At 31.9% G+C, this 15402-nt stretch overlaps 1 protein-coding gene across 8 annotated transcripts in view; it reads left to right on the top strand.

The window, feature by feature from the left end:
• The first annotated feature begins 672 nt into the window (after positions 1-672).
• Positions 673-15402, top strand: part of LOC148630220 (putative proline--tRNA ligase, mitochondrial) — a 32392-nt gene continuing 17662 nt past the window's right edge. For 4 of the 8 annotated variants that reach the window (XM_088563503.1, XM_088563482.1, XM_088563446.1 and 1 more), the window contains exons 1-13: positions 913-975; positions 3889-4058; positions 5759-5936; positions 6266-6339; positions 8248-8328; positions 8977-9049; positions 9688-9795; positions 11073-11166; positions 11566-11597; positions 12193-12260; positions 13125-13204; positions 14081-14216; positions 14579-14758. In XM_088563503.1, coding sequence (XP_088419629.1) covers positions 3900-4058; positions 5759-5936; positions 6266-6339; positions 8248-8328; positions 8977-9049; positions 9688-9795; positions 11073-11166; positions 11566-11597; positions 12193-12260; positions 13125-13204; positions 14081-14216; positions 14579-14758 — 1263 coding nt within the window. In that variant the 5' untranslated portion in view covers positions 913-975; positions 3889-3899. Of the gene's footprint in view, positions 801-912; positions 1046-3590; positions 3648-3888; positions 4059-5758; positions 5937-6265; positions 6340-8247; positions 8329-8976; positions 9050-9687; positions 9796-11072; positions 11167-11565; positions 11598-12192; positions 12261-13124; positions 13205-14080; positions 14217-14578; positions 14759-15402 lie in introns of those variants that run through there. The other 4 variants (XM_088563471.1, XM_088563472.1, XM_088563454.1 and 1 more) reach the window with 4 other exon arrangements.

Here is a 15402-nt window from a genome sequence, read left to right as displayed (position 1 = left end):
AAGTAATATTTTCTGGCTAACATTGAGATATTAGTCTTATGCCTGGAATAGGGTACCTATATAAGAATTTTAATAGAAAACTCATGTTTGTAGCAGGGCAATGATATTCTGAATTTTCAGTATGGAAATGAATACTCTAGCAGAAAAACAACAACTTTTAGGATTATATTGAAATGTTTATTAGTAATAGGTACCAGTATCGTATTGCATATCCCTGAGCGGGTGTACGTCAAAACATGGATGCCATAAAAATATAGTGCATTTTCTTTTTGCCTCTCTACAAACTAATGTTTTGTCAAAAGACATGAACAATGACTTAAAAAATAGAGCAAACATCACACTGTAAGATGAAGAACTTTTTTAAAAGAAAATCTAACATAATATCATAAAAATGTTCCACTGAAAAGGTTGGTTTGGTGAGTGCAAAACGAAAGTGAAAGTAGGGAAAATGGCTATTTATAGTTCAAGACTACTTTTCTGTCCAATCTTCGTGGACTCACCCTATTTTCTTTGCGGGAAATTGTTTTTTCACATGTCCTTAGAAATGCTACATAAGTGAAAGTTTTATTGAATCAATTTACATATTTTTTAAAAAATCCTAAAAATATGCACTTCACTATAGAAGTCTATGGGAAAATTAATACGATACTGAGACCTTTACTGGGTTTCTGCTTGGGTTCTTACAATAAAGGGGAGCGTACCTGCGTGTGATGTTCAATCGGGTTTACCTAAAGACAGAATTGTAATAGTGAGAAAAAGCTTCCTAAAATGAGTTTAAATTACTGTTTTAGGAGATTATAGTAGGTATTTCACTATAATTTTCATAGACACTATGTTTTTTTTATCTTGTTTTGGTTAGATCGTTATTTTTTTGTTAATTTTATTATTTCTAGATACGGGATTGTCCGTACTGAATTTAGTAAGAAAGTAACAATCACTTAAAAACAGTAGTGTACGTAAAGTAGGGGATACCAAGTAAATATTACCTTCCGTGAAAAATCACTTCCTCTTTGTACTTCATTTCTCTATTAACATGCTTTTTTAGGTAAAGCAGATTTTATTTAATTTTCCTTGGACAAAGTATCCTTGCTAGACAACTGCTGTTGTGTAGTGTGTAGTCTATAAAAAAAAACCAAAAAAACATCTGAGTATAATTTTGTGAGTCAAATCAGGCTCTCCCATTACATTTGGTGACCAATTAAAAAACCCACAGGATTTGGTTAGCTAATGAGACAGTGTTAGAATTGCGCGTGGTATGAGCACTCAACTCAAGGTTGGGGAAATGTGGTAGGACTGCCTACCTGCGTTGTAGTAGGTAGTGAGATTTAAATAGCTAGTTAATTGGAGTGGCTGAAGGATTATTTCTTTATCCGAATCGATTTATCACTTGCTTGTCACTGAGCGGTCTACGGTTTGATACTCGGTGGCTTAGTATAATTTTGTGAGTCAAATCAAGCTCTCCCGTTACAAGTCTGACAAATTGATAGACCGACATGGAGGAGAAATTGAAAGTTCTGCTGATTACTCTTAAATTCTTTCATCAATCGATTTATTCAATTCAACAAATTGTTTAAATCCTTGATTCAATAATATCATAAGTTAATGCACCCTGGGAGATCTTCAAGGACACAATAGGAATATAGATTCACCTATACCATAGATCTGTAATTAAATTCAGTTACAGGTCTATGCCTACATGCGCCTATTAGGTTGCCAAGAGATAAATAGGTTCTTACAGAAGTGGGGAAAAAAAGATGGGCTATCTTTCACAAGATATGAGAAATTTTTGTCTTTTCACAAGTAGAGCGCAGGAAATGTAATCATGATGTCAAGCGATCTGTAAAACTGGTTGTTATTGAGCCAAGAAAATCACAATCTTATATTTATGTGTATGCGAAAAAAAGTTGTTACACAAGTATTAAACACTGAGTCTAAAACTGAGATCCAGCTTAAATGATTATACACAGTGTTACATGGCAAATATCAATGTCTCTATTAGTTCCACTTAAAAAAAACACTAATCATGAGCTCACTGATATAAAAACAAGAATGTGTTATTGTCATCATTTTGCATCTGTCGTCTGTCCTAAAACTTTTATTTCAAAGACCTTAAGTAGTACTCCATCTAAGAGTTATGCAAAATGTGATTCATGATTGGAAATCCTACATATCTTTATTTTTGATATTTAGTTTGGAAAGCTGAGGTAAACAGATGACAATATGTGGCCTTTCATGTAACTCATATTCATACAAGATATAAATTATATAAAATGTACTGTGGAATCCAAAATTAAGGGAGGTAACTCTGTAAATGATACTAAAATACAGTAGAAACTTGGATTTTCAGTGTGGATTATCTCCTAGAAGCAGACAGATTGGAATGAATGATTATACAATTATAAGATTTTGCTATGTTCAACTTCCACTTACTATGAAACCTATTTTATCATGAAGTTTTATTTAATGTTGGTGAATATACATGGGTTTACATGTACATGTAGTTAACCATGACATCTAATGATCTACGGTGTAAATGTCTTCAAAACATAATTAAAAGATAGATCACAAGTATTTCTTGATAGAGAGCAGCACGTAAATGTTTTGCCTTTTTTCTTCAAACCATTAAAATCGGATTCTAAGTGGGTCAAAACCTCAGTTAAAACTCAATTGAATGATTACCTTTGATGATGTTTCAAGATCAGACATTTTTAATTGACTCCCAGATATTTCACTATAGCACAAGAGAGTTCACATAGCTTCCACATGCATTGTTATATAAACATGCTCTAGTATTTAAATATAAAAGGCACAGGCTAGAGCTGTATTGAAACATACTTGTATATGATAAAGCTATATTATTGTTACATGAAGTTAAGAATAACTTGCAGAAGGGTAGATGGAACTGTTTACTTCTGTATGCAATGTAAGATAATTATACATAGTACTACAAAAAGAATTGTGCAAAACCTGGATGTTGTAAATAATGCTAACAAATGATGTAATATTGCAGTTCAAGAAAAGAAAATAATGATTCTATCTTCCTTGAATACAATAAGACATTTGTTATGTAGAGTTTAATACTTCTACTTCCTGCATTATTTGCAAATCCTGTAGTTGGTTTTTAGAACCACACATTTCATAGAAGTTAGTCCTAATTAGTTCTATCATTTATATTGAACTGCTAAAAATTTCCATTACATGGATCTTGGTAACAAAAACTTTATTATTCTACCAGTACATATGGAAATAAAAATGTCCACCCCCAATATACATAAATGCACATGTACCATAAAGGAACCTATCCATTGATGTAAAAATATCTTTATTGATACATATCAAAGTAACAATACCTAGTTCTTTCTTAAAACCAAAACAGAAACAACACTACAACAGTATGACTCATTTGGTTTCATTTTCAGGGCATACAAACAAATGGTTTTTTTTCTGTAATATATTCATTGTGAATGAAAGAAGGCTGTTATTGTCTAATGCCTGCAAAGGAAGATATAAGCCAACTTAAGGTTTTACCAAAACCACATAAGCACAACTTTTCCTTAATCTCTCTATTCATTTTGATTTTAATTATATAGTGAGAAATTGATTGGTGTGCATTGAAGGAAGATAATTATTGTTTGATGTCTTTAAAGGTAGATAATCCAACATTTTGTATGTAAATGCATTTGTTCAAGGACAATTACATAAGCATTTTGAATAAAAAAAAATCTTAAATTATAAAAAAATATGGAGTTTTCCTATCTATTTTTGTAGGTTATTTCTTCATAGTGCGTGAAAATTAACAACTCAGAACAATTCAATATTGATATAAAGTTCGGTTTTATTTTTTAATTTATATATAACCTTTCTAAAAATCTGTGCTTTTTTTTTCAGAATAGATTATTATGTCTCTACAGAGTGCAAAAAGATGTTCAAGTTTCTTAGTGATAACTTACAGTCAGAGAAGGCACTGCCATGTAGTCAGAAAATATGTCAGTCAACTGTTTCAAAATCTGGGTCAAAATCCTCCAAAAGATTCTTCCGTCACATGCAAGAGTCAGAAGGTATCATTGTAATATGTTCCTTATAGGAACAAGTAATGGTAGTTTGTAATATATTTCCATCTAAGTGATATTTACCTTCAAAATCAGAAGTTAATAATTATAGAATTTTGGAATAAATTTATATAGCAATATGTACAATAAAAGGATTATTGCATGAATGTTAGGAAATATTATCCCTTGTAGAATATGTATTGCACTTGCCAGGTTGGGTATTATAAATTTTACTTAGGACAATAGTTCCGTGTATTCATGCAATAACGGTAACCCCTATGAATTTGCAAAAATGTTTGATAAGTAAAAAGTGATAGCAGTGATTTTTTTGGGGTATTTTTCTTATGTGATCATTTTTACATTTCATATATTTTAATGCCCTGCAACTATTAGTTTGATGCATATCAAACATTTTGTCTGTCCATCCATCCATCTATTCAGATAGTGGTTACACGGCTTGTCTCGCTTTCCATCCATCTATCCAAATAGTACTTACACGGCTTGTCTGTCCATCCATCCATCTATCCAGTTAGTGGCTACAAGGCTTGTCTGTCCATCCATCCATCTATTCAGATAGTGGTTACACGGCTTGTCTGTCCATCCATCTATCAATCCAGATTGTGGTTACATGGTTTGTCTGTCTTCTTTTACAGTTTTTGAGCTACAAATCTAAAATTTTTTAGGATGTTTATACACATAAAGGAGGTGTGTGCAGTGCCAAAATTTTGTATAGCTGGACTAAGCAATTTCAATTTTCCATAGACGGCATGGCTTGTCGAGCTATCTTCTACTAAATCTTAAGCTACAGCTTTCAGGAAGGTGTAGCATGATTTATGGAGGTTTTAAGGTTAAAGATGGATTTTGAAAATTATTCCCAAAATAAGAGGCAGTTGGACTAAGCAGTTTCAATTTTCCATAGATGGCATGGCTTGTCCAGCTATCTTCTCCTACATCTTAAGGTACAGCTTTTTGTAGCATGCTTTATGAAGGTTTAAAGAGGGATTTTGAAAAATATTCCCAAAATTTGTTGGATACATGTCTTGTTATATGGATATAACTGTATTTTCCATATATGCCCTGATATTTAAAACATTGTCATATATTTAGGTGGCATCATCCTCCAAAAATTTTTTTTTAAAGTTTTTTATACACTCCTACTACAACTTTTTTTTTTTTTTTTGGGGGGGGGTATTTCTTATTGTTCAGTCCATGCTTCAATTTTGAGTGTGAAGCTTCATATCGATTTTAATTCCAGGACTTTATTGTGGTGACATACATCTGATGTCCTTGATTTTGAAGGAATATCACATTTCTTTTGCAAAAATCATATTATCACTTAAATAACTAGAAAAATTTTAGCAAAATCTCAAATTCAACACACTGTTCAAATCTTTTCCTTAATTGCCTCTTAATTTTTGCTAACAGATCTTACTTATATTTGGTTCTAGTACTGCTAATAATAGACTTCTCCTTGAAACACTTGTACAGCATACCAAAATTTGAAATATTTATATAATTGGTACTTAAGTGTTTCTATAGGTATGCCATATGATAGAATTCAGACTGAATCAACTTCCTGTTTGACAACCATATAGTTACTGCAGTGGGGGTATCTTTTACTGTTTATTGAATTGGATTTAGATTATGTTGAATATCATAATTGAGTTCTTGAACATTATTAAATAAATATGTATTTTGTTATTTTCCAGTTGATGATGTATAATGATATAATACAATCATGTCATCCAGGAGGGTTCCATCTTTTACCATTAGGTCAACGTGCCCTTGACAAACTCATCAAGGTCATAGATGAGGAACTTGAAGCTATTGGTGCTCAGAAAATATCCATGCCATCTTTAGCTCCTGCAAAGTTATGGATGAAAACAGGTTTATTGTGTTTACACTCCATGTACATGTGTTTTAGATTTAATATTTTTGTATATAATATTTTTTTTATTACTAAAACATTTCAAAATCTATCTAAAATCTCCTATTGAGATTTCCTATCAAGGACCAGTCAGGTTGATACACAGTGCTGTCAATGACCAGTCAGGTTGATACACAGTTTTATGAATTACGAGTCAGGTTGATACACAGTGCTAATGACGAGTCAAGTTGATACACAGTGCTAATTTTCTAACATAGTTACAGTAACTGTATAACAAAATTAAAACAGAATTTATATATTTATGGATGAGTTGTATTTTGGTTTACAGGTAGATGGGATTCTACAGGCTCTGAATTGTTCAGACTACAGGATAGACATAAACAGGATTACTGTTTAGGCCCAGTAAGTAATTATCCTATATCCTAGGCCCAGTAAGTTATTATCCTATTTCCTAAGTCAAGTAAGTAATTATCCTATATCCTAGGCTCATTACTATAAATAATTATCCTATATCCTAGGCCCAGTAAGTAATTATCCTATATCCTAGATCCATTAAGTAATTATCCTATATCCTAGGCCCAGTAAGTAATTATCCTATATCCTAATTTCAGTAAGTAATTATCCTTTATCCTAGGCCCAGCACCTAATTGTCCTATATCCTAGGCCCAGTAAGTAATTATCCTATATCCTAGGCCCAGTAAGTAATTATCCTATATCCTAGATCCATTAAGTAATTATCCTATATCCTAGGCCCAGTAAGTAATTATCCTTTATCCTAGGCCCAGCACCTAATTATCCTATATCCTAGGCCAAGTAAGTAATTATCCTATATCCTAGGCCAAGTAAGTCATCATCCTATATCCTAGGTCTATTAAGTCATTAGCGTATATCCTCTGACATGGATTTAAAGTGTTCAGCAGGATGAGATCCATCTCAGGTCAAATTAATGTTAAAATTAGTTAACTCAAGTTGGAGTTAGTGCCTATTTTTTACTTTTTTATTGTTATTTTATTGTGAAACTGGACAGAACTCAATGAATGTTGATATGATATTTCCTTAGGCATTCTGCACATTGTAAGTGTTGGGATTTTGTACCCAGGGAAAACATGGATGCTTTTACAAAAAATACAATGTAGCTTATCAAGCCAGGAGGGTGATTCAGGCTCTTTAGATCCCCTAGTCCAATATCTTAGGTCTTTTTAGTCATTATTAAATATCCTATACCCTAGACCCAGTAAGGAATTATCCTATATCCTAGGCCAAGAAGTAATTATCCTATATCCTAGGTCTGTTAAGTCATTATTCTATATCCTAGGCCCAGTAAGTAATTATCCTATATCCTAGGCCCAGTAAGTCATTATTCTACATCCTAGGGCTAGTAAGTCATTAGCATATATCCTAGGCCTAGTAAGTCATTATCCTATCCTAGGCCAAGTAAGTCATTATCCTATATCCTAGGTCTATGAAGTCATTGTCCTGTATCCTAGGCATAGTAAGTCATTATCCTATATCCTAGGCCAAGTAAGACATTATCCTATATCCTAGGCATAGTAAGACATTATCCTATATTCTAGGCCAAGTAAGACATTATCCTATATCCTAGGCCAAGTAAGACATTATCCTATATCCTAGGCATAGTAAGTCATTATCCTATATCCTAGGCTAAGTAAGACATTATCCTATATCCTAGGCCAAGTAAGACATTATCCTATATCCTAGGCCAAGTAAGACATTATCCTATATCCTAGGCATAGTAAGACATATCCTATATCCTAGGCCAAGTAAGACATTATCCTATATCCTAGGCCAAGTAAGTCATTATCCTATATCCTAGGCCAAGTAAGACATTATCCTATATCCTAGGCCAAGTAAGTCATTATCCTATATCCTAGGCCAAGTAAGACATTATCCTATATCCTAGGCATAGTAAGTCATTATCCTGTATCCTGTGCCCAGTAAGACATTATCCTATATCCTAGGCATAGTAAGTCTTGATTCTATTTCTTAGACCCATTAAGTCAATATCTGTTATCCTAATCCTGCTTAGTCATTATCCTGTATCCTGTGCCCAGTAAGTCATTATCCTATATCCTAGGCATAGTAAGTCATTATCCTATATCCTAGCCCAATGTATAATTATCAGATATCTTAAGGTCCTTTACTGCAAATTACTGATTTCTCAAGAGTCAGAATAATCTATAAACACATTTTTGTTTGCATGTTTAGGTTTTTTTTTTTCAAATTATTATACAAAGTAGTCTATAATGAAAAACTTTTGAAAAATCAAATTTCCATATTTTTTAATTGTAGACACATGAAGAGCTTGTGACAAGCTTGTTTTCACAAGTCCATACTTTATCCTACAGAAAGCTTCCTGTTAAACTATATCAGGTAGGATTATACTAGGCAATGTAAAATACAGGCAAACATTATACAGAAAGCTTGTCATGTATACTTTTAGAGTAAAAGGCTATATTTTTTTTCATGACTTGTTTTTCATGCCACATTTTTTTGGTTTGGTTAAATCTCTCCTTTTCCTAACCCTGTTTGGCAAGATAGAACTATATATGCAACAACAGTAGGCTTGGGAAGACCATTTTGATTGGTCTTTTAATATTCATTTCTTTGAGATATCTGTCAATTAAATACCACTTGATCATCATAGCTTACAATGTTTTTAAAGATAACTCTTATTGAACAGCAGATGCTTTTAATGTTTCACATTTTATTCTGTATAGACAGCTCATTTGTGGCATATGCTTCGACATTTTAAAGGATTTTGGTAGCCATTGCCCATAGAAACAGTGCACATTTAGCTAATTTATGTTAATATGATTGTCTGTTTTCTTATTCTAGTCATTGTCCCTGTATCATAATATCTAATCCTGGTCTTCTTTACTTTGATGATTTTGCTAAACTGGGTTCCTAGGGCTATACACAACTGTTGTTAAACTTTCTCTGATTACATCATGAAACTATTTACAGTACTGCTTTCTTGTGTAAATATAAAGTTCTTATTAGCATTTATAATCATTTAAGATCACCAGAAAGTTCAGAGATGAAATGCATCCTCGTTTTGGTCTCCTTAGAGGCAGAGAATTTGAGATGAAAGGTAAATACAAATACGTGTGTAAGTGGTAGATTATTCCCACTGTAGAGCCTTCTGATATGTATCATACCTGAGAATACTAGCAACTCTAAAGAATCATAAGGCAGTTGCATTGTTTTTAACTGGAGAACTTGTCTGTGATAATTTACATTTCTTTACATTTCTTGACAGACATGCATGTACATGTATGATGGTACACGTCTGCCATCTGTTCATATGCATATTGTAGACTAAGTCAAATGTGCAGTGATGTGTTTCAATTATTTGCCATTTTTGTCGTTATAAAGGGAAGTAACACTTTATTGAACTTGTTAATTTGAGGCAATATTCAGATGGAATAGTCAAATAGGAAAGTCTATATTACAAATGACAATATTAAGACAAAAACCGGTAAGTTGGAAACATGGAAGAAGAAACCTTAAATTTTTTTGTTATCCAATTTTTGTTCCAGATTCAAACAAACTTGAATCATCAAAGAAGAGAACTATCATGTGCTTTAAGGCAGCTGTTCATGTTTTCCAATATTTAAAATAAGTTCAATACATTATTCATACTATGATATGAAGAAATTGTATTTGTACCCTTCATTTATTTCTGGTTTGTCACCGTTTTAATGGTGATATCAATATTTTATTTTTCAGACCTGTACACATTTGATACAACAGAAGAAAATGCTATAAAAACATATGAAGAAGTATGTTCTGTGTATGATAAAATATTTAATAGATTAGGTCTACAGTTTAAAAAAGGTATGAACTATTAGTTTACAAGTCAAGAGTAATAGGATAATTACTTGGAAAGAGTGAATAACCAAAATATGATCATGAATGCTGAAGAATGCTTGCATTTAGCGAGTGTGCAGAACTTGCTTATGCGTTTTTGGCACAAGTGATCATGTTTTGGTTATTCACAATATCTAATTGATTATCCTATTTATTATAAAGATTTCCTCCATTATTCATTGCTATTTTCAATATGAATTTTATATTTTGTGAACGGTGGATTGATATTCGTGTTGTGAAGTCTTGGCGGGAGAAAGTGCAAGAGTGAAATTACCAAATGTATTTCACAGTGTGAATTATCAATTTTTTTACACTGGGAACATTCGGTAAATCACTGCTATCTGTTATAATAAAAAAGGAAGAGAAATCATTAGGTAATAATAAATCAACAAATTGACCATTTATTGCATTTCAAAACACCCAAAACTTATTTAAATAGATACAAACACATGTGACACATCTGCAAATCTTACTATAACTCAAAGTAGACTTAGGAATTTACATACTACAAAAATTCCATATCATCCACACTTTTTTGCCAGAAATTAATTGTGTTAGTTTATACACTAATATTAATAAAGTGACAAATGGATTGGAAATTTTGAATGAAAGTCAACTCAGCTTCTAAAGATGACCATGCTATTATCATTTATATAAGCAATTATTCATTGTTAGAATGATGTTTGGCAGAAAACAATTTCTTTCTGCTGTCCACTGCTATAGCACTCTGCCACCATGTTAAGTACATATTGACTGTGTCTACATTCATTGATTTTTGTCTCACCTGTGACCTGTGAAAAGTGAGATTTTCTAAGTTTTTGCTTTTCCAGGCACTTGTGTTGGAGTTGCCATTTGTGTCCACGTCAATGTTTTATATCAAATTTGGTATGCAGCTATATGAGCATCACTATATCACAGTTCCATATCTGTTTTATACAGATGCCCTCGCAGTCACAGTCTATTAACTTTTATGTTAAGTTTTCAGATTAGGTCAGTTTAACATGAACTACTCATGCTAGGGCAATGGTATTGAGTGTACTTTGCATTAGCATCACTACCTTACATTTCCATATCTGTTCAATACATATGCTCCCGCAGTCACTATTATATATTGAATTAGAGCAACCATGTGTGACAGGTGAGATATATCTATGTTATTACAGTTTATTTTAGGTATTTTTGCACTTCAAACCTTATCAATGAAATGATTGAATGTTTTGTGGGGTTATTCTTGAATGTTGTAGTGCTTGGTGCTACAGGAAACATTGGAGGGACATTATCTCATGAATATCTACTGCCTTCTCCTATTGGTGAGGATACAATTTTAACATGTAATAGGTATGTTTAATTATGTCATATAAGATTGTGAAGGCTCTATAAATAGCATAGAAATTCCTTTGATTTCACATACTGTACATGTACAGTAACAAAATTTGCAAAATGTTTTATTTTTTAAAGAAAGTAAATTCTTTTTTTACAACAGTAAGATGAATAAACTATGATTTTTATGATTGAAGTTTATCTATGATTAGTTATTGGTTTATTTTAAGGATGTGTGACCTCCTTGGTTACCCATTGAAAATGTCTTTGGGACAAAATTTTTAAATTCTACTATCCTTCCTATTCAGATTGCTGATAATTTTGTATAAATATATTTGGGGTTTTTTTCTAGTAATTATAAATATCAATGTAATTATATTGACAGATACTGTATTAAGATCTTATCTATTTTTTTAGCTGTGGTTATGGTAGAAATGTAGAAGTGGAAGGTTGGTAGAATTGATACATATTTTATACACAGTCCATGTGGTCATTGTTGTTTTCCATAAACACTTGTTTTTTCATGTGATGACTTAAATACCACAAAAGAAAGGTCAATATTGATTATATGACCCTTAATGTAAAGGAGTTTTGGGCTAAAAACAATAAACATTTCCCATGTTTACGGTTATAGCTTAAAAAGCACAAGTCTCTATGAAACTCCACTTAAAGGTTTTGAGTTATACATTAACTTTGTATGAATTGCTTACCATTATTTCTTGTGAATGCAAATTCTTAAGTTCAATAACCACTTTCACTCTGGTAAGAAATACTCTATGAAACATTTAATCAGATACAAAATACAGAGTATTTTAACTTTTGATGTTGTGTCTTTTATTGCCCAAACTGTTCATGGTTTGACCTATACAGTTGTATCAGGCTGGGCCCTGCAAAGCATTTTATATAGGAATGTAAAAATGGGACTTGTGTACACAGCTGCCATGTAAACTCCTTTGGTAAATTCTAACTATTCTTGAAAAGTCAGTTTACTGTATTAATTGAGGATTTAACAATATTAACTTGATGTTCCTTTAATTTTTTCAGCAACAAATCCAAATGAAAATCAGTGTCCTAACTGTGGTAAAGATATGGATAAATTAACAGCCATTGAGGTAAAATAGGTTTGAGATACAGTTAGTTACACATTTTCTATTTTACTAACATCAAATATTTTTAGTGTTCAAGTTAAAAAAAAAGATTGGGTGAAAATAGCATTGTGTTTGACTTGATTTCAAGAAAATAAACCTGAACAGTTGGATAAGAAATTGTCATCAGTAAATGAATATCATTAAATTTAATCCAGCATTAAAAACTGTAAATTCGGAAAATATTGCAATGTACTTGTTATTGTGAAAAATGCAGCTGATATAACATTACAAAGATTAGAACTGGCATAATGGAATTTTTAACATAACTAATGTGGATTTTTTCTCAAAATTGCAAAAAAATAACAATCCCGATTTTGAATAAAATGACAAAATTGCTATGATCAATGCATCATGCTGTAATTTCAGAATGAACGGTATAACTATTACGATACTTAGTACAAGTATTTTACTGAACTTGTACAGTACAAGATGTAGTTACTTTATAAGGAACAGAAGTTGTAATACAACGAGATAACCACCCAATTCTTTGATTGGTTGTTAACAACCCGTGCACGGACATAGCAGCAGGCTCACAAACAATAAACCGAAAATTTTTGGAGGTTCAGCATGCCGTACCTAAAATTCACACTAAATCTATTTTTATTGTTTTTACAAAGTAACTATACTGACACTGTTTCAGTAAGCCAGTCTGACTAGCTGTACCGATACATAGTTGTTCACCTTCAGATTTAATGTGTACATTTCTGGCATTTTGTACAATACTTGGTTAAATCTCAAACTTGTCGTTTGCTGAAGCAGTTAAAATATGATTTTATGTTATAGTCTTCACATTGTTATTTAGTGCACGAGTTTGTATTTTGTTTTCAGGTTGGGCATTCATTTTTCTTAGGAACAAAATATTCAGAGGTGCTGCAGGGTACATGTTTAGGAGAAGGTGGAAAACCAATGTAAGAATTCAAAGTTTCATATCAGTTAAGTGAAAAATTGGGGTAAACATGTTATTATCAAACTGACACTTCAAAATTTCTTGTGATATTTATATTTAATAAAATGGATTAAAGCAGACATCCTAGTCTAACTATAATACATGTATTGTATAAACTATAGTAGCCTCTCGACAACTTTGGATTGTTCATCCGTCTGTCCATTTGTCCAACTTTTCATCCTTCATGCTTAGGGATACCTACTTTGTGTAGTCTGTAACTCAAAAGTATTCCAACTTAGCATAGTGATTATATGCATATTCAAAATGTAGTTCGCCTATTATAGAGAGATAATATTGTTCCTTTCCTGTTTTTTTAGATTGTTGAAGTCAACCATTTTATGTCATTTAATGTTGTGAACTGTTTCTACTTTGTGCAACTCAAAAAGTTTTTAACCATTTTTTTTTCAAACTTTGCACAGTAACTATATACATATTGAAGATGTACCACTTTTTTATTGAGAAATTTGATAATTTTTACGACATTTTTAGCATGTTGAACAGAGCTTTCTTTTTCAGCAGTACATGTATGTGCTATCATTAGTACATTACTTAATGAAATTTTTAACCCACATTGTACTTTTTTTACTTACTTAGTGTTTATATAGAAAGCACTTCTTGTCTGTTGACAGTGACACAGGTTTACACATTTATTAGTCATGTTTTCTTTTACTTTTGAAATTCAGTATTGGGCTTATAGTTCACTGTACCTAAAATATTACTTTGTCACATGGCTTAGTCTCCCAATTTTAAACAGAGAAAGGTAAATGTTGAAAAGATTTGATTTGAAAGAAGTGTAAAGTTCACTTAAGAAACTAATTAACAGATGCTCTCTTTTTAGAATAACTCAGATGGGCTGCTATGGGTTAGGTGTGACTCGGATACTACAAGCAAGTATTGAAGTATTATCTGAAGAAGATACAATACAATGGCCACAGCTGATAGCTCCATATCAGATTTGTATTATACCCCAGATGGTAAGTGGACAGACCTTCAGAAAGCACACACTATTAAATAAGGTACATGTCCTTTTAAGATTCAGGTGGTGGTATTAATTTCAGCAAGGAATAGTTTTTTTACATGAATCACTATATTATGGGACATGCCTGGTCTCACATGGATCTGCACTTTGTTGTCAAGTAGTATAACTACATTTACAAGTTCAATCATGTGGAAATCTCTACCAAACATAATGATCAAAGTTTATGAAGAGTCACTTAACACCTGGAACACTATGACTTCTATGTGAAGGACCATGTTTCAAGATAGAATAATTTTTTTCTATAATATGCCTACTTCATAAATTGGATGATAATAAATTTTTACAACACATTTGTAGAAAGGTTACATGGAGCACAAGTTTATACAGATAGCTAATGATTTATATGATGAACTAGTGAAAATTCCAAGTCTACGTGGAGAAGTTGTCATTGACGACAGGACTAAGTTTACTGTGGGGAGAAGGATCTATGAAGCAGAGAGAATAGGATACCCATACATCATTGTCATAGGAAAGAGTGTAGGTCTTTATATAATTGATTATTTGAAGGTCTTTCATGGGAAAAGAAGTTCTTATAAATTAATCACATGAATTGAAACTCAGATTTTTCAGACCTACCTGTTTTATTATGAAGTTAATTTCTGGCAGTGTTCATTTCTATTCAGACTGAATATTCATTTTTGTTTACTCTAGTAGGTAATGATTTGTGTCAAGTTTTAAAAAGACCAGTAGAAAAAAATCAGTACCACTGCAAAATATATGTCTTTGGTCTCACTTACCACTTTTGGGTCAATTGACTATCCAACTAATGTAAGACCAAAAACACATCAAACATAGATCTATGAATTGTGTAGGTATATTCTATTTATAGGTTGTAAAACAATAAGCTGAGAATGTGTACTTTTAAAACATATTTTTGTCTTTTAGTTCAAATGTATATGAATGTTATTGCCTCCATGCTGTCAGCTAGCAGAATGAGTTGAAATGTGGGTTTTCGTTTTGAGAAAATAATTCTTTATTTAATTTTCAACATTAATCCCTTTTTTGCAAATTTAACCATGGTATCTTACCTTAAGCATATCATTTGTCCTGGGAACTCATAGTGGTAAATGAGACAAAGTTTTTCATGTTCATATATACCATGAAAATATATTGTGTTGTCA

Source organism: Perna viridis, chromosome 1 (assembly GCF_037379345.1).
Source record: "Perna viridis isolate PV_CMFRI_1.1 ecotype Kerala chromosome 1, ASM3737934v1, whole genome shotgun sequence".
NCBI classification, from domain to species: Eukaryota; Metazoa; Mollusca; class Bivalvia; order Mytilida; family Mytilidae; genus Perna; species Perna viridis.
Note: the sequence above shows the minus strand (reverse complement) of the source record. Positions and strands in the feature narration are given on the sequence as shown.